General features: G+C 58.5%; 1 protein-coding gene across 1 annotated transcript in view; it reads left to right on the plus strand.

The window, feature by feature from the left end:
• Positions 1-229: 229 nt before the first annotated feature.
• The window catches only part of RIPK4 (receptor interacting serine/threonine kinase 4), a 28,649-nt gene continuing 3,575 nt past the window's right edge, over positions 230-25,303 (plus strand). Inside the window, exons 1-7 of the mRNA XM_043593553.1 lie at positions 230-444; positions 10,904-11,195; positions 17,583-17,731; positions 19,431-19,480; positions 21,697-21,855; positions 22,631-22,734; positions 24,139-24,400. Of these exons, the coding sequence (XP_043449488.1) occupies positions 263-444; positions 10,904-11,195; positions 17,583-17,731; positions 19,431-19,480; positions 21,697-21,855; positions 22,631-22,734; positions 24,139-24,400 (1,198 nt within the window). The 5' untranslated portion in view covers positions 230-262. The remainder of the gene's footprint in view (positions 445-10,903; positions 11,196-17,582; positions 17,732-19,430; positions 19,481-21,696; positions 21,856-22,630; positions 22,735-24,138; positions 24,401-25,303) is intronic.

A 25,303-nucleotide genomic window follows, 5' to 3' on the forward strand; every position in this document is an offset into this window, starting at 1 on the left:
CCGGGGGAAACTTGTCTCTCACACCTGCGTGGGACCCTACTGGGATCTGCACACACGCACGCACCCAGGCCGGCACCTGCGCGCGCCGCCGCCCGGGGCGGAGGACGCAGTGACCCCACGCGTCCCTCGGTGGGGCTGCAGGGACCTGGCGCCCGGGGAGGGGCGGGGCCGGCGAGCGGCGGAAGTGACGTCAGCGGGGCGGGGCGCACACCTGGGCACCTGGGCGGCCGCGGCGGCGCGGGGCGGCGGCGAGACGCGCGCGATGGAGGGCGAGAGCGGGAGCCCGTGGGCCCTGGGGCTGCTGCGCACCTTCGACGCGGGCGAGTTCGCCGGCTGGGAGAAGGTCGGCTCGGGCGGCTTCGGGCAGGTGTACAAGGTGCGCCATGTCCACTGGAAGACGTGGCTCGCCATCAAGTGCTCGCCCAGCCTGCACGTCGACGACAGGTCAGCGGCCCGGGCGGGGGCGCTGGGGCGGGCGACGCGGCCGGGCCTGGCTGCTGCGCGCCGCGGCGGGCGGGGGTCCGGGCGCTTGGATTCCGGGGTCGGGGTGGGGGGGCTCCTCTCCACCTGGGTCGCCTCGGGAGCCCTCGGAGGGAAAGCGGTGTCCGCGCCGCTTGCCCGGCCCGAGGGACGCGGAGGCCGGGGCGGCGAGCTAGCTGCTCCGGGTCCCCGGCTGCGGCTCCCGCGTTTGGTCGAAACGTTGCGAGGTGCCCGGTGGGGCCACCCCGGTGCTAGCGAGCTTCGCGTGAAGCCTCGGGTTTTCCGGGCTTTGGACCCGCGCCCCTCGGAGGCGCGTCCGGCCCGCCCGCGACCCGCCTGGGCGCTGCGGTCTGCGCCCGGCTTAGAAAAAATTGCCGTGTGGGGATCTGGGCTTTGTGAGTTAGTTAGACTCCCTTCGACTTACTTAGTAATTTACGCTGGAGCACAAATTGGTATAAGACGGTAATTATTTCGGTCGGAAGCACTGGGCTTGGCTTGGCCGGGCTTCCGCAGCCACGGAACTCGGGCTTGGCCTTGGGGTCCGGCAGGCGGCCCCGGGGGTAGGGGGCGGGGGGTTCCGCCCAGCGCTCCCTGACCTCGCGCTCTAGCTTTGGCTGACTTGATTTCCAGGCCGAGCCCCTGGTGAGCGGGGGGGGGGGGGGGGGGGGGGGGGGGCTTTACATTAACCCGCTTTGTGGTCGAGCCATAGCGCCCTCCTGCACCCCAGCGCCCCAGTCCAAGAACCTGCCTGTCCCGGCCTAACACGGGGACTCAGTTAACCACGATTGGAAAGGACGCGAAGCCACCCCTGAGAAACAGGGCCGGTGGATTGTAGTCTGTGCTTAATTTGGGGGGAAGGGGGTGGAGTTGGAGGGGGGGTGGGGGGGGAGAGGGTCTTGAGAAGCAGTTCTGGTTTTAATGCCGCCTTTTACGTTTGCATTGTAGTTGATATGTAAACTTAGTTGATACGTAAACCTCAGTGGACCAGACTTAAATTATGTGGTGAAAGTGTGCCTTCTAGGAGGAAGTTGGGTTTGTATTCCGTGCGGAGATCCCCCTTAGGGAGTCCCTACCGAACACACAAAGGAAAACAGCTCCTGTGAAACCTCTCATAGCCTTTGCAGTCTCCAGCGCCTGGGTTTGAATCCTCGGCTGATTGAGCGATGGGGCCTCCAAACCCCAGCTTCTCGCTGGTGGGATGGTGGTGACGTCCCCTCCCCCGGGCTGTTTGAGTCCCCAGGACTAAGGTAAACGGATTGCAGTGTTTTCTGCTGCAGCGTGAGGTACTAGGCCCCGCGCATTCGCTGCTCTCGTATTTTCATCCTGGCCTAGGAGATTAGGCAGGAGAGCTCTGGGTGACCTCTTGCCGTGAGCCTCAAACGCAGTGTTACTTGGAAACTGGCAGTAGAGTGGTGACAAGTGTCATAGAAACATCACAGAGGTGAGGGGCTGTGCCAGCCGTCCCTCCCCCTCTATGCCGTGGATCCTGGGAACTTCTCAGGCCGGGAGGGAGGGGCGCTGTGGTTATTTTGATGAAATCCGACCCGCGTTGAATACCAGCCAGTGGTCAGATCCTGAAAGGCAAGACCCTCGCCATAGCGACATGTTTATGCTCTGGGGACCTTGGTCCGACGGAGTCTTCTGGTCAAAGCGAGTTTTATTCACCAGCAACGTTTTTCACACGGGTTTCTTGGAGGAGCAAACAAAGTAACCAAGGATGCACCCAGGCTGACTCACCAGCCGGCACCCTCAGAATCTGTTATTTCCAGCCACCAGGCCCTTCTTTCTTGGGTGGCCCAGGAGGAGGTAGGGTTTCTCTACTTGACGCGGATCACTTAGGATATTGCATAGCCTGGTTGAAAAGTGTTTTGTCCTTTAACTGGAAGCCTTTCCTGCCCTGCCCGAGCCAGGCAGGTGGTGGCATGTTAGCGGGCGGCCCCGTGGAGGTCAGCATCGCCCAACAGGAAGAGAGTCGCCTCTCACACTTTGCCGGCCCGGTAGGGCAGGCCGGGGTTCTGTATTTGCAGCAGTGGCTGATTTCTCTGCTTGAGAAGATGGTTAACCCCCTGCTCTTTGTGTGTGAAGCCAGAAGTTAATGATTGACTGAATTCAGCTCCAGGTTCGGGGGTGGGGGTGGGGTTGTGTCGTGCAGGAGGGGCTGGGTGCCTTGCACAGTCGCATCTCGACTTTGAAATGGTGGTTGTGCTGCCCCCCATCCCCACCCCGCAATGTGTTCCCTGAAGTGGAGTGGGGAACAGGGTTTTCTTGGGGTTCTGGGTGAAGCCTCCAGCCCTACTGCTGCCCTGGCCGCAGACTTTATCCACGCCCCCCCCCCCCCCCCCCCCCCCCCCCCCCCCCCCCCCCCCCCCCCCGCCCAGCAGGTGCCCCAGGCTCCTGGGAGCAGCAGGCTGCCTCAAGCCTGTGAGCACAGAGTTCTGTGCAGGGAAGGTCAGGGGCCACCTTGAGGAAGGGGTGGGGGGGAGTCAGGGGCCACTGAAGCACCTGCCATAGGAGCTTCCAAGGGGACCTTCTTGGGATTTCACAAGTGACACCCTACTGATCTGCGTTTCCCACTCCTTATGGGCATGGCTGGTGGCTTGGGGGAGACACGTGGCCTCCCTGGCTAACCCTGATCAGGGGGATCGTGAGCGCTAGGGTGGGGTCTAGGGCTGGGCAGGTTACCGTGTAGAGAGCACAAGTGACCCCAGAGGCCCCGGTCCTCCAGCCTCCCGCCCCTCCCTTGGGCTAAGAGGAAGCCCTGAATAACAGAGTGCCTGGCCTGGGCGCCGGCCCGCAGCGAAGGCGCCATCCGCACTGGCTAGTCCGGACGAGCCCGAGCAAACCCCCAGTCTGCAACGGCAGAGCTGACGATCTGACAAGCCCGCTTCTTGTCAGTTTTAAAAATAGCAGTGTGGGAACCCTCGGAGGCTCCCTGGGAGCATCCCCTGCTTGGTGCTCGAGTAGGCCTGGCCTGGAGGCATCCGCTAACCGAGGATTAAACCATGTTTCCTGCTGCCTTCCCCAAAGCTGGTTCCCTCTCAGGAGCTCTTCGGGGCTGGTCCCCCCTTCTCTCCTCCCACGGTGTGTTACTCCCCTGACGTCCAGAGACCGCCACCCTCTCGTCCCCTACTTTCTACTTTCCCCTTTTCCACCGTCAGTGGTTCCGGAAAGGGAAGCCTCGTCCCTCCCTCACCATCGGCCCATCTTTGGAATTTCTGAGGGGAGGGGGAGCCTCTCGCTTCTTAGAAACTGTCTTTTAGAAATGGTCTGTCTGATGATATTTCTGATATTTTCCCCTACCCCGATGCCCTCCCTGGGGTGGGGAAGATATGCTGAGACCTGTCCTAACTGAAGAAAAAAAAAAACCAAAACTGGGTTAATCTAAGTGCTATTGAGAAAGTATTGGACAAATTGACCCCTAGCTTAGTCCTGTGATCGTCCAGAGGTTTTTCCGTCTCGGACTAGGAGGAGGTCCTGGGGGTGGGGGTGCTTTGTGCATTCCTGCCCGGAAACGGAATTAATAACCTTTCCCCAAATGGTGAAGAAAAGGAGCCTGTTTCGAAACAATCACAGAAGAGAAATGTGACACCAGTCCTGCCGAATTTGCCTGATTGCAGGTAGCACGTCACAGTGTTTAGGTTGCGCTAAGACTGATGTCTGTGGATCCAGGTGGCCTCGAACTCTGCTCCTAACAGCTAAGAAACGGGATTGATGGTGTGGACCCGGACGGAGACGGAGCCTGAAGTTCCATGGCTCTGGCGCCAACCGCACCGGGGACCCTCAGGTCCCCTAGTGGTGATAGTGCTCACAGTACTGGGTCAGTAGTTTCTTCTGTGTTGTCACCAACATGAGCCAGAAACATTGCTTGGAGGGAAAGTATATTTAAAATAAATAATTGCTGTTGACAAAACAAAACAAACAAACAAACAAACAAACGAAAAACAGTGGGGGGGGGTGGGGTTTGAGGGGCATGTTTCAGTCCTGACCCGGGCTCCCTACTAAGGCTTATTTCAGGCTCATTGAATTGCAGATGCCACCCGGGTTATCCACCTGGGCTGGGGGTGTAGCTTCCCTAAGTCTGTGGCTCTTGCTAGGGCGTAGGTGGGGGGGGGGGGGGTTGTCCCTGGAGCAATTAAGGGAAAGCCAAGAGGTTGGGGACATTTGGATTTGGATTACCAGGGAGGGAACGGGGTGCAAAATGGTGCAGAGCCTTCTCAACAAAATCAGTGCTAGCGCTTGGGGGGCCCTGGGGAACCCTGCTCCCCAGGCCTGTGTGAAGGGTCTCCTTGTCCCCTGAGACCTCCCGAGGCTGTCCTGGGACCACCCCCCTTCCTTGCCCCAGGGAGGCGTGGTGACGGGTGGGATCCTCTCTGCTCCAAGGCATTCTGATAGAGTTGTCGGAAAAACACTTGTCCTTGGACACTGCCTGGTTTTCCTTGGTGAGAGGCCCTTACATGTGTGGTCAGTTGTCCTGCTTGACATTCTTCCAAAGAGGATTCTTAGAACATTCAAGCTGTGATCAGCATTTGGGAGCAAACCAGCACCGCGGGGCCCTTTTTGATTTTTTAAACTGAGGTGCTTGGTGCCTCGTACAGTGGAAAGGGCCTGGGGCAGGGGGAGCAGTGAACTTGCTGAACTGGGGCAGCCGCCTGGGCGGAGGGGGGTGGGGAGCGGGGAGCGAGAGTGACTGATCGGCCAGCGAGGCTCTTAAGGCGCTAATGAGCCCGACAATCAGAAGTCACCCTGCTTTATGTATTATGCCCTTTGGGCAAATGGAAGAAAACGCTTTATTTGCAGGGTAGCTCAGAGCCTGCATTTAATGAGAAGTTCGGCCTTGATGTAATTGACTTTGTTCCCAGAATACGTTTTGTTATCAGTCAGGCTTGGGCGGAGGCTCATCTCCACCCAGATGGAGGGTGTCTCCAGCCCGAAGATGACCCTGGTTACTGTCCAGCCTGTAAATACCTGAGCCATCGATCGGCTCCTCAAAACCTGCAGGCCAGGAGGGCAGCCTCACGCGGGTTCACACTGCAAGGGGCGGGGGAGGGTCTCTATTCATCCCCGGGGTTGGGGGGAGGGCAGGACGCAGGCCAGTGCCATGTGGGCACAGTGGCACCCAAGGACACACATGGGTCAGGGAGGGGTGGCCAGGCAGCCACTTTAAAAGAAAAAAGCAACAGGAACAGACAAGTTAAAACACTGACTCTTTTTTTCCCCCCGATATGAGCACATTTATTTTAATTTTTTTTGTATGTTTTATTTATTTTTGAGAGAGAGAGAGAGAGACAGAGTGTGAGCCGGGGAGGGGCAGAGAGAGAAGGAGGCACAGAATCCGAAGCGGGCTCCAGGCTCCGAGCTGTCAGCACAGAGCCCGACGCGGGGCTCGAACCCCCAAACTGTGAGGTCGTGACCTGAGCCGAAGTCGGACGCTCAACCGACTGAGCCACCCAGGCGTCCCCTATAACCGTGATTCTTAGCAAAATAGGAAGGAGAGGTAGCCCCTGGTACTAAGTCATGTTAGGAGTGGTAGTTGTCCTGGTTCAGTGTAATAAGCAGGTCTTCCGGGAGGAGGACGGAAGAGATGGGCCCAGGGATGCCGTTTTCTCTCTCTTTAGATGACGGGCTTTCTAACGATGCTTGCTGCTGACATCTAGCCTTTCCTGCGTTTAGACACCCGTGGAGACCAGGCACAGGGCAGGGGGTCTGCCTCTGTGTGGCCAGAGCCAGCCGAGCCCGGACCCAGAGGGGACGGAGCCACTCTCAGCCCGGCCCAGGGACCCCCACACGCAGCACTGCGCTCTTGTGGGCGCTGTGCTTTCCATTAATTGGCCGTTCAACCGGAGAGCTAAGCAAGCAAGCCGTGCTGAACTCAGTTCTGTGTCGTAGTGGCCTAATACTTCAATCCTGATGTGTCCTGATGTGGTCCACTTGTTCCGAAGGCCAGTGGGATTCTTTGCCTCCACGAGTGTGCCCAACACCGACTTCTCTCCCTTCTCTGGGATGCTTCCCCTCGCAGAGAAGAGGAGCTGCCCGGTGACTCCTGGTAGAGATCGGGGTGGGGGGTGCCCTTGCTACCTCTCTCTCCTCCATACCCATCAGTCGTCAAGTCTCATTGATTCTCCTCCAAAATGTGCCCTGTGTCTGCCCCGTTCTCTCTCTCTGCCTGGAGTTGGGGCGACCACCTTAGGCACAGGTGCTCAATGCAGGCAGAGCTTGGGTTGCTGCAGCCTCCGATGACCTGTAATCCTGGCTCCTCCTTGCCGGCGGGCCTTCCTCCCTGGCAAATGTTTTCACACACATATGGGAAGCCTGGCAGCATGTAGTCTCAGAGAGGAGGTCAAAGGAGTAAGAAATGAATTTGTTTGGTGGGTACAGTGGTGGAACTCTGCATCAGACTAGCAAATGGGAGCAGGTGTGGGCGGGGAGGTCAGGAGCGGGTACATCCAGGCTCCAGAAGAGCCCTTCTGGTGGGTTACGGGCAGGGCTGCTTGTGCCGGAACCGGCATTTCAGGGGGAGTCCCTGAGGCCACCCCAGCCTGCATTGGTGGTATGCAGATGCTGGGTCTGCTCGGTTCCCGGCTGCGGTAGGGCATGTCTGGCATGTGATTCTAGACTTTTCCTTCAGGAGTTTATTAGAAAGCGTGTTCTCCAACACATGCCTGGCACCTGGCACCTGTTCTGCAGGGAAAACAGATGAACTTTTTTGTTTTTTCAGATTAAATATTTTTTTTTTAATTTTTTTTTTCAACGTTTATTTATTTTTGGGACAGAGAGAGACAGAGCATGAACAGGGGAGGGGCAGAGAGAGAGGGAGACACAGAATCAGAAACAGGCTCCAGGCTCTGAGCCATCAGCCCAGAGCCCGACGCGGGGCTCGAACTCACGGACCGCGAGATCGTGACCTGGCTGAAGTCGGACCCCTAACCGACTGCGCCACCCAGGCGCCCCAGATTAGATATTTTTTTATTGGATAAATTTGATGCATAACATTGCGTAAATTTAAGGTGAATACTGTGTTACTTTGATGTGTGTGTGTGTGTGTGTGTGTGTGTGTATTGTAATATGGTTGCCACTGAAGTCATATTTATCATATTACATACTTATTGTGTATGTTGAATAAACTGTATGTTTATGGCCATTTAGTCCTTGTTACAAGTTTATACCTTTAAACGCCATCAGTCTCATCTGCCCACCGTCTTGCCCCTGGTAACCACCATTTCTTCTCTTTTCTAGATTCCACATATAGGTGGTATCAGTATGTTCTCTGGCGTATCTTGCTTAGCATGATGGGCTCAAGGTCTATCTAGTTGTTGCAAATGGCAGGATATCCTCCTTTTTTTTTTTTTTTTTAAATGTTTTATTTATTTTGAGAGAGGGCGAGAGTGCATGGGAGAGGGGCAGGGAGAGAGAATCCCAAGTAGACGCCACACTGACAGTGCAGAGCCCGATGCAGGGCTCGATCTCCCGAACCATGAGATCATGACCTGCGCTGAAATCAAGAGTTGGACGCTCAACCAACTGAGCCACCCAGGTGCCCCATGGATATCCCCCTTTCTCATGGCTGAATAATAGTCCGTTATGTATATGTGCCACACCTTGTTTTTTTTTTTCTTTTAATCCATTCATCCGTTGATGGGCATTGATTGGGGTTGTTTCCACAGCTTGGCTGTCGCGATAAACATGGGTGTGCAGAGATCTTGCAGAAGTCTTGTTCTCACTGCCTTTGGGTATATCCCCAGAAGCAGAATTACTGCATTGTATCGTAGTTTTGCTTTAACTTTCGTGAGGATCTTTCGTTCTGTTGTCTGTAGCGGTTGAATCAGTTTACGTTCCTGCCAAGAGTGCAGGTTTCCCTCCCCCGCCTCCCGCCTCCCCCCCCCCCCCCCCCCCCCCCCCCCCCCCCCCCCCCCCCCCCCCCCCCCCCCCCCCCCCCCCCCCCCCGTCTGACAGGTGTGAGCTGATGCGTCTTTGTGGTTTTGGTTCACGTTTCCCTGATGGTTAGTGATATTCAGGATCTTCTCACGTGCCTGTTGGCCATTGTGACGTCCTCTTTGGACAAATGTCTGTTTAGTTCTTTGCCCGTTTTTAAATCCGATTTTTTTCTTCTTTAATTAAGTCGTATTTGTTATCTATTTCGGATGTTAACGTCTTATGCAGTGTGTGGTTTGCAAAATTTTTCTCCCATTTTGTAGGCTGCCTTTTCATTTTGTTCCCTGTTTCCCTTGCTGTGCAGAAGCTTTTGGGTTTGATGGAGTTCCATTTGCTGATTTTTGCTTCTGCTGTTTGTGCTTTAGGTGTCGTGTCCAAAAGGTCATTGCCAAGATGGGTATTAATGAGCTTTTTCCAATGCTTTCTTCTAGTTTTATGGTATCAGGTCTTATTTTTAAGACTTTGATCCATTTTGAGTTAATTTTTGTGTGTGTGGTGAAGTAGGTTCCCAATTTCATCATCCTGCGTGTGTTTCTCCAGTTTTCCAGGCGCCATTTGTCGGGAAGACCAGCCTTTCCTTATTGGGTGTTCGTGGCTCCCTTGTTGAATATTAGTTGACCACAGAAACAGATGAAAATTAAAATAAATGCTGAGAGTACATAGCGGGCAATTCCAGAGTGTAGTGGTTTAGTTTAAATTTGGCCGAGATGCACTTGGCTTTGTCTACATGCCGGGTTCTTGGGCTTGGCACTGTTTGCATAGGAGCTGGGTAATTCTTGGTCTTGGGAGCTGTCTTATGCATTGTGGGTTGTTAAGCAGCATCCCTGGCCTCCACCCACTGGATGCCGGCCGTAGCCCCGAGTTGTGACACCCAAAATGTCCCAGACGGCGCTCGGTGTCCCCGGCGGGCAAAGCTGTCCCTCCATGAGAATCACTGGTCTACCCTCAGGGGTTCTCCCCCTGAGACACCCACTGTACAGCTTCTTGCCATATGCTCACATGAGACTCCCAAATGCGGGGGCCGGATGGGGAGTCAGAGGGGCTGAGATCCCGTCGGGGCACCTGGTGTCCACGTGGGAACGGAGCCCAGCTCAGCCAGTTTTCGGGTTGCTTTCTGCTGTGGCGAGTTCTAACAGCCGCCGACCTAGATGGCGCATGGCCGAGCCTGTCCTTATGCGATTCAGCCCCTTTTCCTGAATGCGCTCTGGGACTTTTGCCCCATGAGGCTAACACAGAGCAGGATACGGGGATTCTAATCTGAGTCCGTGGGCTGCACCCGGAAGTGACCTTAGACCCGGGGTTGGTGCACTTTCCATGGAGGGCCAGGGAGTAAACGTGTCGAGGTCTGCAGACTGCTGGTCTCTGCCTTGAGCGGGAAAGTGGCCACAGCCCCACGTGGCGTGAACGGGTGAGACCGTCTTCCAGGAAGTTCTTTACAGAACCGGGGGCAGGCTGTGCGCGGTGGTTGGTGGTTTCTGAAAAGGTTAGACATCGGATTATCACATGGCCCGAGTCACCCTGTTCCTGGGTGTGTGTGTAGCCCAGAATGCTGAAAGCGAGCGGGTGTTTGTGCACCTGTGCACACAGACACACAGCGTTATTCACGGCAGCCCAAGTGCCCATCAGCGGGCGACTGGATATGTAAAACGTGTTCATGCAATGGAGCGTCATACAGCCGTGAAAAGGGGTGAGGTCTTGACATCTGCCACAACGCGGCTGAACCACGATCACATTACGCTGAGGTGCTGAGCGAAGGAAGCCAGGCGCAGAAGGACAAATCCTGGGTGTGATTCCGCTTAGGTCAGGTGCGTGGAGTGGTTCACGGAGACAGGAAGTGGACGAGGGGTGGACGGGGCCAGGAGGAAGGGGTTCCTGCGGAAAGCTACAGGGTGTCTGCAGGGACGACGGACGAGGCTTGGGTGTCGGGCGTGTGTGCACGTGACGCCTGTGAACTGTACCCTTGGGAATGGTGAAAATATGACTCATGTGTCTTTACCACGACTGAAAACGTGGTTGGAATAAAGGGGGCTCTCGGGCCGTAGCTGCAGACCTGGCTTCACCGGCTGATGCCCCACAAGCACCAGTGGTGGGGCCTGAAGGAGGGCCCACGGGCGGGCTACGTGTTGAACTAGATGAGTTGGGTTCTTTGGACGGATACTTTGTTGCGGCTTCAGTCACATGGCATCGTGTGTCCCCTCAGCCCAGGAGGAGGGGTGGCAGCATCGGCCCCCCTGGCTCGGTGGCCCCGTGGTGCTGACTGCGCGTTCCCAGATGCTAATTGGGATGGCCGTCCTCCTCGCGTAAGGTGACCCGCGATGCACAGAAGCGTTTGAGTGGCCGTCGGGCCGATGGCCCCGGGACGTCCCGAGTGTGGTTCTGCGGCATTGCGGGGAGCCCCGTGCGCCCGGGTCACCCGCTCGGCCCGCAGACCTGGCGCCGTGTGTCGGGGCCTGGGCGAGCGCCTCCCACGTCTCACGTCTGCCAACTTTTCCAGGGAGCGCGTGGAGCTTCTGGAAGAAGCCAAGAAGATGGAGATGGCTAAGTTCCGCTACATCCTGCCTGTGTACGGCATATGCCGGGAGCCCGCCGGCCTGGTCATGGAGTACATGGAGACCGGCTCGCTGGAGAAGCTGCTGGCCTCCGAGCCGTTGCCGTGGGACCTGCGCTTCCGTATCGTCCACGAGACGGCCGTGGGCATGAACTTCCTGCACTGCATGTCCCCGCCTCTCCTCCACCTGGACCTCAAGCCCGCAAACATCTTGCTGGACGCCCACTACCACGTCAAGGTAGGACCCGCCCGGCTCCGCGTGCGGGGCCCAGGCGGCCGGAGGGGGGGGGAAGGCTCTGAGTGGGGCCAGGGGAGGACATAAGGACTCAGCACCCCCAGTCTCCACGAAGCGTGTAGCTGGAAAATGGACCCTTACGCACACGGTTACCCCCACCCCCGCGGATCCTGGAGCATGGGCCTAAATTCTGAGCGCTCTGGAAGAAAAGAGCTTGTGGGTTTGTGGCTTCCGGTCTCACTGGACGTCTCGTGAAGGCCGGTTAGGGATCCGACCCGGGGGGAGACCGCTGCACCCCCCATCTGTGGTCTCAGGGATGGCGGTGGGGCGGCGTGGGGCGCTCCCTGGAACGAGGCTCCGGAGGGGCTCGTTCTCTTCTCGTCGTGTGAGGCCCCTGGGGTCTGCTATCATTATTACTCTTTTTGGGTAAGTTTATAAAACACAGGGAAGTACGAGGAACGGTGGAACTAAATACCAGGTACCAGCCACCTGGGCCTGCAGTTAGTAATGCTGTCCGGTTTGTATTTCTTTGCCCCTCCTCTGTCCTGGGCTCTGTCGTTGCCACCAGGGGGACGCAGGTCACGGGCCTTCCCTGCGTGGCTCAGGAGGCCCGGGGTCGTGTGCTGGCCCGCAGAATGCACTTGCCGCCTCCCTTCCCTGTGCCCGGCTTGTGAGCGAGTGAGAAGGACCCGCGAGCGGTGGCCTGAACCCTTTCCTGGGCCCTGCGGGGACCGGGAAGGGACTCCCCTGTACGCTCTCCCGGCTGGTCACAGGGAGCTTGCAGGAGCCCCTCCCTTGCTGGTCCGAGGGGTAGGAGGGACCTGAATTCAGTCCAGCCACGCCCGTGGGCTCTGCCTGGAAGGAGAGGTGGGACCGGGGGGCACAGGCACCCCACCTTTGCGGTGCACCTGGCCAGCCTGAGGCGATGGGGAGACTCAGGTCCGTGTTGGACAGTGACTGCAGACTGTCCCTTGATTAGGAGTCACTCCAAAATGAGATTGTCGCCGCCAGATGGACGAGCTCTCCTGGTTCGAATGGGTGCCACAGGGGTTCTGTCTTTGCCAGAGCCAAGTTTCTTTCCGGCTGGTGCACTGGCTTCCGGTGTGGAGCCTCTGCCCCCGCTGACATTCCAGGGTTTATCAAGGAGGGCGCTCCTGTGGGCACCAAGCGAAGGATGAAGCCTTTTTTCTTTTCTTTTCTTTTTAAAGTTTGTGTATTTTGAGAGAGAGTGCAAGTGGGGGAGGGGCAGAGACGGAGGGAGAGAGAATCCCAAGCAGGCTCCCCGCACCTGCCAGCACAGAGCCTGACGTGGGGCTCAGACCCACGAACCGTGAGATCATGACCTGAGCTGAGACCGAGGGACGGATGCTTACCCGACTGCCGAACCACCCAGGCGCCCCAAGAATGAAGCTTTTGATCTCGGGCTCGAATATACACGAGAAAGAGGAAGCAACGACAGACCTCTGTCGTGTGCCAGGGACCTCGCTGGCAGGAGGTACTCTGGACGGTGGCCTGGCCACCTGCCAGGCTGAGGCCCATAACCAGGGTCTCCCGGGCTCTGGTCATCCAGCTGAGGCCACGGTCAGGTTCAGCGGTCTCTGGAGTCCTCCTGTCCCTCCCAGCCCGCTGCTGCATATGAGAGGTACACAGCCTGCGGCCCGTGGGCATCACACGAGGGCGGAATAGGTGTCCTGGCAGTAGGTGTCCCACAGGCAGCCTGTGGGCTGGAGGAGGAGTTCCTTCCAGAACTCCGGCTGGCGGGGGGTGGGGGGGAGGGTGTTACTGGGAGAGACTGGGTCTTCAGAGAGCATCAGCCTTTGCTGCTATCAGGAGTCGGGGAGGGGGGCACAGGCAGAAGAGTCATGGAAAATTCTAGGTTTTGTAGGGGGAGGGGAAGCAGGAGGCCGAGTTAGATCAGGGTAGGGGTTCTGAAATGCTGTCGTGACGGAGGCTGCCGGGAAGGTGCTTGTCTTAGAGAGGCCGCTGTTGGGTGCGCGCGGGGCACGCAGACAGGTGTGTGCGCGGCTGTGTCCCTGAGACGCCTGCAGGGTCGGGCTGGTGCTTGGCCTGGCTGGCTTTTATCTCCACTGCTTGCTTTCCGCTCTCCCCTCTGCTCTTCAGCAGGTCATGTGGGATGCTGGGGGCATGTGAGTGTCCCTTAGGGGAGCAAGTGGCACTTCTAAGTGCCCTCCTTGCGGGCACGGCCCCCGCCCCCAGCTCTGTCACCTGGTGGGTGGGGGTCACACCTCCGTGTCGCCGTGAGCGGTCAAGGGGGACGGAGTGCTGATGGCTCAGTGCCTGGCCCGTGGACGTGCTCGGTGGGGGTTGGGGCCGTCGGGGTTGGTGTTCCGCGGCCGTAGAGTCGTTTTTTGCACACCGTGGATGGTGGCTTCCGTCCAGGGAGCGTCTCCGGTGCCGGGTCCACAGTAGACGCTCGATACTGGCTCAGTGGGAAAAGGAGTGCCGTCCTCTCTGTGACACGCTGGGGGCCTGCCTTCCTGGTCGGTCGGTCACTTCTGCTTTGGCTCTGAGCTCCCTCCACTTGAACGCTCTTCTCTCCCTCTCCTTGTGAACACCTGACTCGGGAGCCCTGCTGCTCGCGGAGGTTGTAGTAAATGGTGAAGATTCCTTGAAGAGCTGAGTGGGTCCTAAGGAGCCTGGGGCGACCCGGAGGGAGCTGATGGAAACCTTAGGACCCGCCTCGCTGACGCTGCCGGCTGATGTTGTCACTTCCGGGCGGGGCTCTGGGCCTCTGCACAGACCGGCCCCTTCCGCAGCTCCCTGCAAGGCCCAGGTGGAGCTGTGTTTCTGTGACCACGCTCAGCCCCAGACAAACAGATGACATATTTACGTAGCACATTTCTTCATTCCCAGAAATGCAGCGTGGAGGGTGCTGTTGGAGCTTTCCAGTCGGCCAGGAGCTCTGCAGTGATTGGCCGCCGGCTTTCTGCACACTTTTCAGTCTGCGATTATTTGAAGCCATAAAACTTTAATCTGGAATCTTGAGATGAGATCATAAGTTGTGAGCTTGGCCACTCCCCTTGTGCCCCTCCAGACACGGAAAGGATGATTGGAGCTGAAGGTTTCACAGCAACTGCCTACTTTGCAAAGTGTGTTAAAGAGACTTAATGTTAAATTAATGCTGAGGTTAATAGTAACTAAATGCCAATGGAGTGAACCCATTTCACGTTGAAAATGAAATAGCTTAGTTTATTGTTGATGTATTTAAAATTTTTTTTAAATGTTTGTTTATTTTTGACAGAGAGAGACAGAGCATGAGCGGGGGAGGGGCAGAGAGAGAGGGAGACATAGAATCTGAAGCAGGCTCCAGGCTCTGAGCCATCAGCACAGAGCCCAACGCGGAGCTTGAACCCACAGACCGCAAGGTCATGACCATGATGCTCAACCGACTGAGCCACCCAGGTGCCCCATATATATATATTTTTAATAGTCTCCATACCCAATGTGGGGCTTGAACTCACAACCCTGAGATCAAGAATTGCATGTTCCACTGACTGAGCCAGCTGGGTGCCTGCTGAAATAGCTCAGTTTAAAATCTCAGGCTACTTCTGGTCCAGTTTGCCCAGACCACATCCAGAGGGACCCTGAGGGTCCTGTTCTCCTGTGGTCTGAACGGCCTGTCTCTCTAGCCAGCACAGCCCTGATCGTGCCCTTCTATGGTCTCGTCCAGCTGGGCCTGGAAGGAGAAGGGCCCATGTCCCCGGGGCACCTGTGGGTGCCTGTGAGCACTGAGCTCCGAGCGGCCCTGAGACCGATGCCGAATGTGAAGATGTATGAGCAACTGGTAGGGCGTTTGCTGTATACTCTGCGTACCCTGGGATTGCCAGGGCCCTGAGGGTGGGAGAGGGTGGGGGGGAGAACCCGGGACGGGGGGAGGGTCAGCGGCCATCAGAGACTTATGATTTCTGATGTGCATTTTGATGCCATTGTTTTTATGTCCAATTTATGCTTATTTTCTTGAACCACGGATATTTTGAAGTGGCTGGCTCTCCCTGCAAACAGCAGAAACAAACAAATCTGTGAGTGGGGTAGGGGGCACGGGGTGAGACCCTTGCACCCCAGTCGGGCTCCGTTTCTGAGATTAAAAGGTCGAAGCAGCTGAGAGTTTGAACTGAAACATTTGCTCTCACCGACTTGTTCGAGATTGCCACGTGTGGCCCTGTGTTGGCCCTGAGCTGCTTTGTGGGTCTCCGGGCGAGGTGATGGCTGGGGGGGTTTCTTGAAGGCCAGACAATGACAGCCAGCAGCCAGGCGCCCAGAAATGCCCCGGCTGGCCCTGCTCGCGTGGCCCCACGCCGTCCTCGTCACGGGAACAGAGGGCTGGGCCCAGTCCTGCAGGGTTTTCTCCACCAGCTACCTGCCGGCGGGGCCAGAGATCCCTTGAAGGACCGGGTCACCACTCGTAAATTCTCCCTGTGTTCGGTGATGACACCGGGCTGTGGGCTCACCCCGAGGGCACGGTGAGCCCAGCAGTGAAGCCTGACCGAGTCCCGTTTCCTGTCACTCCACGGGTGCGTTCGAAGAGGGGCTCTGAAGGTCATTAGAAGGCTTCAGATTCACTCCTAAGCCTCGAAGGGGGATACAAAGAGGCAGTTTTCCTCGTGGATCCCGAGTCCCTTTATGCCAGTCAGTGGGACCTAATCCCACGCACACCTCGCTCCCGCCAGCTTCCAAGGGCTCTGACTTACACAGGAGCTGGGGGAGGCTGGCGCCCCACAGGGAGTGTGCAATGGTGTTGTCGCCCTCACTGTGGGGTCCCGTGAGCTTTCCAGACACCTTTGCCCTAAGGAGAAAAGGGGGTGGAGGTGTGGGGCCTGCACAGCGGTGGTCCAGGTGTGCCCTCAGGTGGGTGGGCTCCCCGCAGGTGTATCACACCTTTTACTTTTTTTTAAATCTTTTTTTAATGTTTGTTTATTTTTGACAGAGACAGAGCATGAGCGGGGGAGGGGCGGAGAGAGAGGGAGACCCAGAATCGGAAGCAGGCTCCAGGCTCCGAGCTGTCAGCACAGAGCCCGACGTGGGGCTCAAACTCATGGACCACAAGGTCACGACCTGAGCCAAAGTCGGACACTCAAGTGACTAGCCACCCAGGCGCCCCTAAAAAATATTTCTAAAAAATGTTCAATGTTTATTTATTTTTGAAGTTAAGAAAGAGTGTGAGCAGGGGAGGGGCACAGAGACAGGGAGACCCAGAATCGGAAGCAGGCTCCAGGCTCCAAGCCGTCAGTGCAGAGCCCGACGCGGGCTCGAACCCATGAATTGTCAGATCCTGACCTGAGCTGAAGTCGGACGCTCCACCAACTGAGCCACCCAGGCGCCCCGTATCACACCTTTTATTTGGGGGCCTTGCATTTGGTGAAGGAGCCACTGAGAACCTATTGATCACAAATTGTTCCAGGTCCAGGCAGAGGGCAGAATGCCCCCTCGAGGCTGTGTGGTGTGCGTTTTGTTTGCTTTAAAGGGCATCTGGGGATGCCTGGGGAAGCATTCGGCTCAGGTCATGACCTCACAGCTCGTGGGTTTGAGCCCCGCATCGGGCTCTGTGCTGACAGCTCAGAGTCTGTGTCTCCCTCTCTCTCTGCCCCTCACCCACTCGCACACTGTCTAGCTCTCTTTCAAAAATAAATAAACATTAAAACATTCTTTTTGGGGTGCCTGGATGGCTCAGTCGGTTAAGCGGCCGACGTCGGCTCAGGTCATGATCTCACAGTTCATGGGTTCGAGCCCCACATCAAGCTCTGTGCTGACAGCTCAGATCCTGGGGCCTGCTTCAGATTCTGTGTCTCCCTCTCTCTCTGCCACTCCCCTGCTACTGCTCTGTCTCTCTCTCAAAAGTAAATAAACGTTAACAACAACAAAAACAAATTTTAAAGGGCTTCTGACGGCACATTTCCCTTTAAGGAACAGACTGCATCCTGCCCGCCTCCCCAGCAGGGCCCTTGCACAGCCGATGGCCTTAGGGCCAGGCCTTGCTTTTCGTGTGTTACCTGAAAACCTGACAACTCTGAGAGTCGCTTTCCCCTCTAGGCCGACTTGGGCCGTCCCCAGGGGCAGACGTGATGCTGTCGAAGATGGTAAACGTGCCTGAGTTCAGTCTCCCAGTGAATCCCTTCCTTAGAGCGGAATCTGGTCCCTGTCCGTCAAGCCCCTAACAGCCGGGGCTTGTTTCTCCCAAGCCGGCCGTGCCTTCCTGTCCTCCCCGGAGGAGCACAGGACGTGGCTCTTGGGTGTGGATTCCCCACCGTGCCTGCACGGCCACATCGGGGGACCGTGCCACACGTCCCCACAGAGGTGGGGATAGAGCCTCTTGCCTCCCTCGGCGAGGCCCCAGCAAAGCCCACTGAGCCTCGTCTGACTGCTGTGTTACAGATTTCCGATTTTGGGCTGGCCAAGTGCAACGGGCTGTCCCACTCCCATGACCTCAGCATGGACGGCCTGTTCGGCACCATCGCCTACCTCCCTCCAGAGCGCATCCGGGAGAAGAGCCGGCTCTTTGACACCAAGCACGACGTGTACAGGTGTGTGACAGGCGTACAACAGGTGGGGGCAGGTGTGCAACGGCCGTGGGACGGGTGTGCGTGGGGGCCCAAGCGGGGGCTCTGCACCTCGATTCCCAGAGGCCATCAGACGTGAGGTCGAGTCCACGTGAAAGGGCTTGGGGTGTGTAGTTTGTCGGTCCACGTACCCCAGGTGTACAAGAGACCCTTGTCCCCTGCGAGTGCTGAGCCAAGGGTGGAGAACGTCACGGCTGGTGCCAGTTAGAGACAGTTCTGTGGCCAGCCCCCACACTGTAAATGCTCTGGTGTTTTTATGAAACGTGGGGTTTTATAGCTCATCTGCTGGGGGAGCCTGCTGCTCGAAGTGATCTGTGTGTCTGTACGTGTGCGGATTTGCACTCCTGGAACCCAGTTCCCTCTGGCCCAGTGGCTTATGCTTCTCATGTCACTTACCTGTGACAGAGGAATGCAGACACATCGGGGGCTGTTCGCAAACCAGCGTCGGTGGGGTTTATGTGCTTGAGAATAATCCCCAAGTCGTTGGCGCCTTCCTTTTCCAAACCGCGAAGGTCTTACTCAGACCAGTTGGAGGAGAAGAGAGGAGGGAGCGTGCGCCTAAGCCCCTCACTGTGGCTCTTGTGTCACGCGTGGTGACTGTGGCCCTAAGCCCCAGAGCCCTGAGCTGTGCCTTTTTGACGTGACCGGCATCCGGAGTCCTGGCAGGCTGGTTTCACGGTGACCATCGCGCGCCTGCCTAGCTGGGCTCTGAGCCGTCCGTCCGCTGGCGGACGGCACGTCGGGGGCTAGTCACGGCTTGTAGAGTTTGGGGAGAATGAGGTTCTGTGTTTACTTTGGAGTCGAGAGCTTCAGCCCTTGGACTTGCAGACTCGCGTTCGTTTTCAAAGGAGAATGCCCGCATCTCTGTCAGTAGCCGCTCTCAGCTCTGTGCAGGGTGGCAGCTGCAGGTTTAAAAGTTTTTAAAAATTAAAAAAAAAATTTGTTAGGTTGTGCTTTTTGGGGTATATTCAGAGTAGCTATATATACGACATAGATAGATAGAGGGGGAAAATATACTTTCCAACAGCCAAAAAAGGGCCCAGGACGGTGAGCCGGACCGCCCCCTATGTTCTCCGTCTACTGTCCCACAGCCTTCTGCGAAGTCTCAGTGAGCAGGCCGCTCGCAACCCCCCCCCCACCCCGGGGCCGGAGTCGGCGTCTTGGTGCCCTGCACCTGCCACGAGATGGGGGTGACTTAGGCAGACACAGGCCCTTCTCCCCACGAGCTGATGTTCCGGAGCGGTGGTCCTTTTCCTCCCCTCCCTCCCCCCCTGCCACCCCCTGTCCCCACCCGCCCTGTCCCGCCATGCTGTCTGAGCTGGAAGCCCAGCTGGTGTGGTTGTGTCTGTGGTGTCACATCCGAGCCGCCATCGTGATGCGCTCCACAGTATGGGCGCCTGTGTAAAGCATCCATGGAAAATATCTTAGTGTCCTCCCCCTCCCCCTCTCCTTCCCCCTCCCCCTCTCCTTCCCCCTCCCCCTCTCCTTTTCCCCTCCCCCTCTCCTTTCCCCCTCCCCCTCTCCCTGTCTCTCTCTCTCTCTCTCTCTGTTTTCTTTGAAGACTCTGGAGTGGTCTTCCTCAAGCTAGTTGCTGTTGGGAGAGCTTTTGACTTGGTTTGAGGGTCCTGCTCACAGATACTAACCCGGCCGATTTTCCTTGCAGCTTTGCCATTGTGATCTGGGGTGTGCTCACACAGAAGAAACCGTTCTCAGGTGAGTGGGCTTGTCTTTGGGGAAAGTGCATCCCTCTGTCTGTCCGGGGACATGGGAGGGCGCTCTCCGTGGTCCTGTTGGAGCTGTGCCTGTGGTCCGCGTTCCCACAGGGGGTGGTGCGGGGGTTGCTCTGGGCCACGGAGCTGGTGGGGCCATCCTGTGTGGCAGCGGGGACACTGCTCTGTGCTGCCCAGCGTGTCCTCCTGGAGCCCCGCGGCCTCTCTGCGTGCAGACAAGCAGTCTTGCGGCATAATTCACATTTCAGCAAAGGTTGCAATCTGAAGGGGATTTCTTTATTTAGGTGCCAGCTCATTTGTGTGTGTGTGTGTGTGTGATGTAATGCACGTGACATAAAATCCATCCTTTCATCCGTTTAAAGCGTATAATGCAGTGGCATCGTACGTTAGCTGCTGTTCTGCCTATAGCACCAGAACGTTCTCATCCCCGCAAAGGGAAACCCCGTGCCCATCCAGCCCATCCCCCCTGCCCCCCGAGAACCACCTGCTTGCTTTCTCTGTGGATTTGCCAGCTGCACTTATTTCCAGCTGATTCTGTTTTTGGATTTATATACAGATGGTAAAATACATGCAAAACTTACCATCTTACCCAGTTTTAAGTGTGCACTTCAGTGGCAGGAAGCACCTTCACACTGCTGTGCAACCCGTCTCCGGAACAGTTGAGTGGGTTTTGCACAAACGTGTGCACCAGGTCACCTCCCTTCCACTCGAGGGCTGTGACATTTCTTTCTTTCCCTTCGGGCAGCCGCTGTTCTGGGGTCTGTCCTCCCGGTGCCGATACCTTGACTTGTTAGAAAAATCGAGCACTTCTTCAGCCTGTCATCTTCCTCCACGGGCGCGTGGGTTATTCACGCTGTTTTGTGGTTTCACCAAAAATATCCAAAAATGCAGAGCAGACTCAACGTGGGGGCCCCGGGTCTGGGAGCCGGGGCGGGTTGGTGTCTGTTGTCTGTCCATCTGTCTCCCTGACTCCTCCTCCTCCGTGGAGGCCGTGGTCCGGATCCGTGCTGGTGTGGCAGTGTCCGCTCTGACCCCAGACTGTCCCACAGACACGACACCCAAGGCGGGGCACGGGATACAAACGTCGGAGCCAGGGCCCGCGTGTTTTACTGCCTGGGACGTGGGGAGTTCAAGGCAGAGAAGCAAAAGGTGTTTCTCGATCTTCTCCCATCTGTTTGGCAGCAGACAACGCTGCGGGGGTTGCTTTCCCATCATTCGGAGGGCCTCCAGGGATCTGGAAGCCAGTGCGCTGGAAATAGCGCGTGGATGCCCACAATAGCTCTCGCACAAGATTTAGCGGGAAGGCGGGACACGGCATCGCACCAGAAGCCTGGCAGGCGCCGGTGACTTGGGGCCAATTTTCCACGCCTGCTGACATGCGTGTGGTGCCCCTGCAGGGCTCCCCGGCCGTGGGCGTGCTGGGAACTGTGGGGTCTGGGGCGGGGCGGGGCTGGGGCTGGGCTGCTGGGAACAAGGAACTCGGAGTCCAGCTTGATGGACGTTGTGGTTTCAGGCTGAGCAGAGAGAAAAGTCTGGCCCGCTGAAGGTCACCTTGGGCCCCTTGGTCTGTGACCAAGATGAGGGTGATAGGAACGAGTTTGTTGTGCTTATAAAGGTCGGAGCAGAGGGCAGGGGGAGCCCCACATTATGAATTGCAGGAGGAAAGGCCCCCTGTTTATACAGCCCAGGTCTGAGCGTGCTCTGAGGGGGCAGGCGTCCCGGGGCACCCTCGCTGTGGCTGGCTGACTGCACGGGGCACCCGGGGCCTGCGTTGCGGTGTAGAAATCAGAATTTCGGAAGGCTCTTGCGTCATCACAAGGCGATATGGGTTCGCTTGGAGGCTGGCCCACGTGACTTCGTGATTTATGAGTGTTGCCGCCCTTTGGTGCGCGCACGGGCCGCTTTGGAACGTGTCTCGTCAGATACTTTCTCCTCTGAACCCTGGTCGCCTTGGAGTTTGATGCCCAGAAAGATGTGCCCTGTGATACAACGCACAGGCTCTGTTGGGTGCCTCGCAGAGAGTCTCTGCGGCCTGCAAACGGGAGAACAGACGTGCTCCGTAAGGATCAGGACCAGAGGGAGCCGTGGGCGTTGCGAAGGAAGGGCTGCCACCGGCCCCACGCTCCTTTCCTCCTGAAGGCGCGGAGCACGGCCCCCAGCCCCGCGGAGCCGCCCTGACCGGGTGCCTTCCCTTTGCAGAGGAGAAGAACATCCTGCGCATCATGGTGAAGGTGGTGAAGGGCCACCGCCCCGAGCTGCCGCCCGTGTGCAGAGCCCGGCCGCGGGCCTGTGGGAACCTCGTGCGCCTCATGCAGAGGTGCTGGCACGGGGAGCCGCGGGAACGGCCCACCTTCCAGGGTGAGTCCGGGGGCCCCCGGGGCTCGCGGCGCGACCGCTCTGCCGTGGCACGGGGGCTGGGGTCGACGGGCAGGCCGGGTGGGGGAGGCCGTGCAGACAGGTGCACCGGGGCGGGCCCTGCCCGGACGGGTTGGCCACTCGCCTGTGGTCTCCCAGCACGCGGGGTCGGGGTGGGGCGGTCACTGCCGGCCGGCCGCCCCAGCTGCTGCCCGGTGGAGCCGCGCTCGGTGCTACGGGTTCGGACCGGGGGTACGTCTGCAGGGGACAGAGGAGACCGCTCACTGTGGCTTTCTCTGCATTTCTTTTGGGGTCTTTCCCCCGCCCCCGCCTCGAACGGGTGCGTCCTTGGGTTAGCAAAGTGACTTCAATAAAATGAGAAGTGATTGTAACGTTGAAAGCACGTGGGGGGAAGCGATAGAGTGTCCCCTGCTGGGTGCCGGCCACCCTGGCCAGTGTGGGGACACGGTCTGGTGGCTCTTGCAGACGGGGCTCCCCGTGGGGAGGGCTTCTTTGGGAAACCGGGACACCGTGACCCCTCCTTGGCACCTGGCACGACCCTGCCAGGCCGCAAACGGTAGGCCCCCCGCGTGGCCCCTACAGAGGTTCCATGGGGATAACCTAGGAGCTCAGCCCAGCCGGTGGCCTGGGCAGCTGCAGCACCGACCGGTCCCCTGGGGTGCGGCCTCTCCTGTCCCCGCCCGAGTCGCGCGCGTAAGCCGCGAATGTGGAAGTCATTGTCCAAGTGATGTGCCCTTTTCTGTTTTCTCCCCAAAAGAAATTACGTCTGAAACCGAGGACCTGTGTGAGAAACCCGATGGTGATGTGAAGGAGACAGCTCAAGATCTGGACGCGAAGCAGCCCCTAGAGCCCAAGAGCCCGGTAATGGGGACCTTCCCGGAGGTGTCATTTGGGGGGGGGGGTCTCATGTTTTCACCCTCGAGTCCTCCCTTTCTGCACATTCCCCTGCTGTCTGGACGGGCCTCTTGGCTCACCCGGCAGGCGGAGCCCTGTCCTGTGCGAGCAGCCACAGGGTCCTGTGTTCAGGAGCCGGTGGCAGGTCACGTGGCCGGCTCTGGTGGCCCCAGGTTCCTTTCCCGCCCAGCCGCATCCTGTCCCCACCTCCTGTCTGCGGTTAAGAGTGAACAGTGTGGGCCCGCATGTGACCTCGAGGAGCTGCTGGTCGGATGCTCTTTGAACCAGGGGAACAGAAGGGCCGTGTGGGCCCTGTTGCGGGGCGGGGGGTTCTGGGTTCCTGTGGTCTGGCTGTCTCGCGCCCCTGACTTGGAAACCTGGCCACTTTGTCACCGCCACTCGTAAACGGTTACCGCCGGGGGCACCCGCGTAGGTCACGTGAGGTGTGATGAGAGACCCCGAGGCTACGGGTAACTCAGTGTCCGTAGCAGACTCGCAAAGGGAGGCCTGACGAACTTCCTAACGTGCCGTGTGGCGGGAGGCCACTTACCCCAGGCATCCGCGTGAGGCCGGGAGATGAGTCCACGCTTGAGGTGTGCCCACGGTCTGAGCGTCAAGGGGCGTGTGCGCGAGGGTGGGGAGCAAAGGTGTCTGGGGGAGGCGGCCTGCCCACCGATAAGGGAGAGCAAGGCACCCGGTTCGCGGGTGCGACTCGGGGCACGGAGCCACCAAGTCTGAGCGGATGGCAGTTCCCAAGGAGAGGGGGGACCGGGGACAAGCGGGCGTGAGTCCGGAAGAGTCGTGAGTCACCCTCGGGTTTAATCGCGCTCCAGAGACCTACCTTTCTGGAAGCCCGTCAGGGAGACCCTTGCAAAGGCCCCGTTGGTACGTGTTGGATTGGGGCGCGCCGGTGACGCTGTGGCTGGGCCCGTCCCTGCGGCCCCCCAGGCAGCTCGGAGGGAGGGGCGCAGGGACCCCCAGCCCCGGTCCCGTCTCCTCCCTCCGCTGCTTGCTGGTGCTGACCTGCCAGAGTGGGCGCGGCCGGCATTCAGGCGTCACATTCTCCCAGCGCGGTCACGGTCCACCCGTCGTCCAGGTGGCCCTGCGCGTGCGCCACTGCGGGGACGGCCTGGGGTCACGCCGCCGGGCTTCCTGTTTTCATGGAGCCGTCTCTCCCCGCCTCTCCCCAGAGCTGTGCCTCTCTGCCTGGCGGGCCCGGCGCGGTGTCCCTGGGCTCCCCTGCGTCTGCGTGTGGCGGGACGGCCTGAGCGCCCTGTGTGGCTGTCTGGGGACCGAGCGTCCCCTCGCCCTCCGCCGTCCCCGCCTCTGTCCTGGCTGCGTCTCACCCACCTCCCTCTGCCTGGTTCGCAGAAGCCCGTGTGCTCGCCTCTCAAGCGGGCCTCCGCCCCGACCTTCGACAGCAACTACAGCCTCTCCGAGCTCCTGTCCCAGCTGGACTCGGGCACCTCGCAGACCCTCGCGGGCCCGGAGGAGCTCAGCCGCAGCTGCTCCGAGTCCAGGCTGCAGTCGGCCAGCAGCAGCAAGAGGCTCTCGGGGGTGTCTTCTGTCGACTCTGCCTTCTCCTCCAGAGGGTCGCTGTCCTTGTCTTTCGAGCGGGAGCCTTCCACGGGCGGTAAGCGAGGACGCCGTATCCTGGGAAATCGTGAGCCCGGCTAAGGGGCCGTAGGAGCCCGCGAGCAGCTCAGAGAAGCAGGCATCCAGCTTCCAGACCCAGTTCTTTATTTTCTGTCCCCCGTAGCTAATCGGCCTGGGGAGTCAGCGACATAGCTGGCTCACCGAGCGCATATCTGGAGGTGGGTGCTGGCCGAGCGGCCGGCCGAGCGGCTCCGGGGGCATCACTTAAGCGTAAGGGGGACGGGCCAGGCCGCCAGCTCTCACCTGTGCTGACACCGGGTGTAGGGGCTGGCATCGGGTTTGCGGACTGAGAACCCTGACCTGTATCGAGGGAGTCCAGATGATTCTAACCCCACACCCTGCAGATTTCTCTTGTGTAGAGGCCAGCCCTGTACCCCCTTTCTCTGATACCCCTTTACTTTCTTGTCTGTGAGCTCTCTGCTTGTTTCAGCCATGCATTGTGATGGCTGAGTTGTCCCTGGACGTTATGACACCTTGGTCCCGTCTGTATTCTCCCTGTTGGCGTGGGGTTCTTCTCAGTTAGGTGACCTTATCTGTTTATGTTGATTTCGATGGGTTTTCCTCTTGGAAGGGGCCTTTTCTGTGCCCCTGCCCTAAATGCCGGTCCCCGGGTCCTGGGGCTGGCCCTACACTGTAACTCCCTTGCTGCCCCCGGGGAGGCTAAGATGTGGTCCTGTCCTGCCCTCTGAGTGCTGCAGCCCCGTGAGGAAAACACAGGTTTTCATGCTCAGGGTGACAACGGTATAGGGGGGGCCAAGTGCCCCAGGGTCGTGGAAAGAACACGGACCCCAGCAGGAGGGGCAGTTTGTTTTTCCTGGCAGATCAGGGAACTCCTTCTGGAAGGAAGTGCTTTTCCTGGATGCACTGAGCCTCCTGGGAT

This window comes from Prionailurus bengalensis, chromosome C2, assembly GCF_016509475.1.
Source record: "Prionailurus bengalensis isolate Pbe53 chromosome C2, Fcat_Pben_1.1_paternal_pri, whole genome shotgun sequence".
NCBI classification, from domain to species: domain Eukaryota; kingdom Metazoa; phylum Chordata; class Mammalia; order Carnivora; family Felidae; genus Prionailurus; species Prionailurus bengalensis.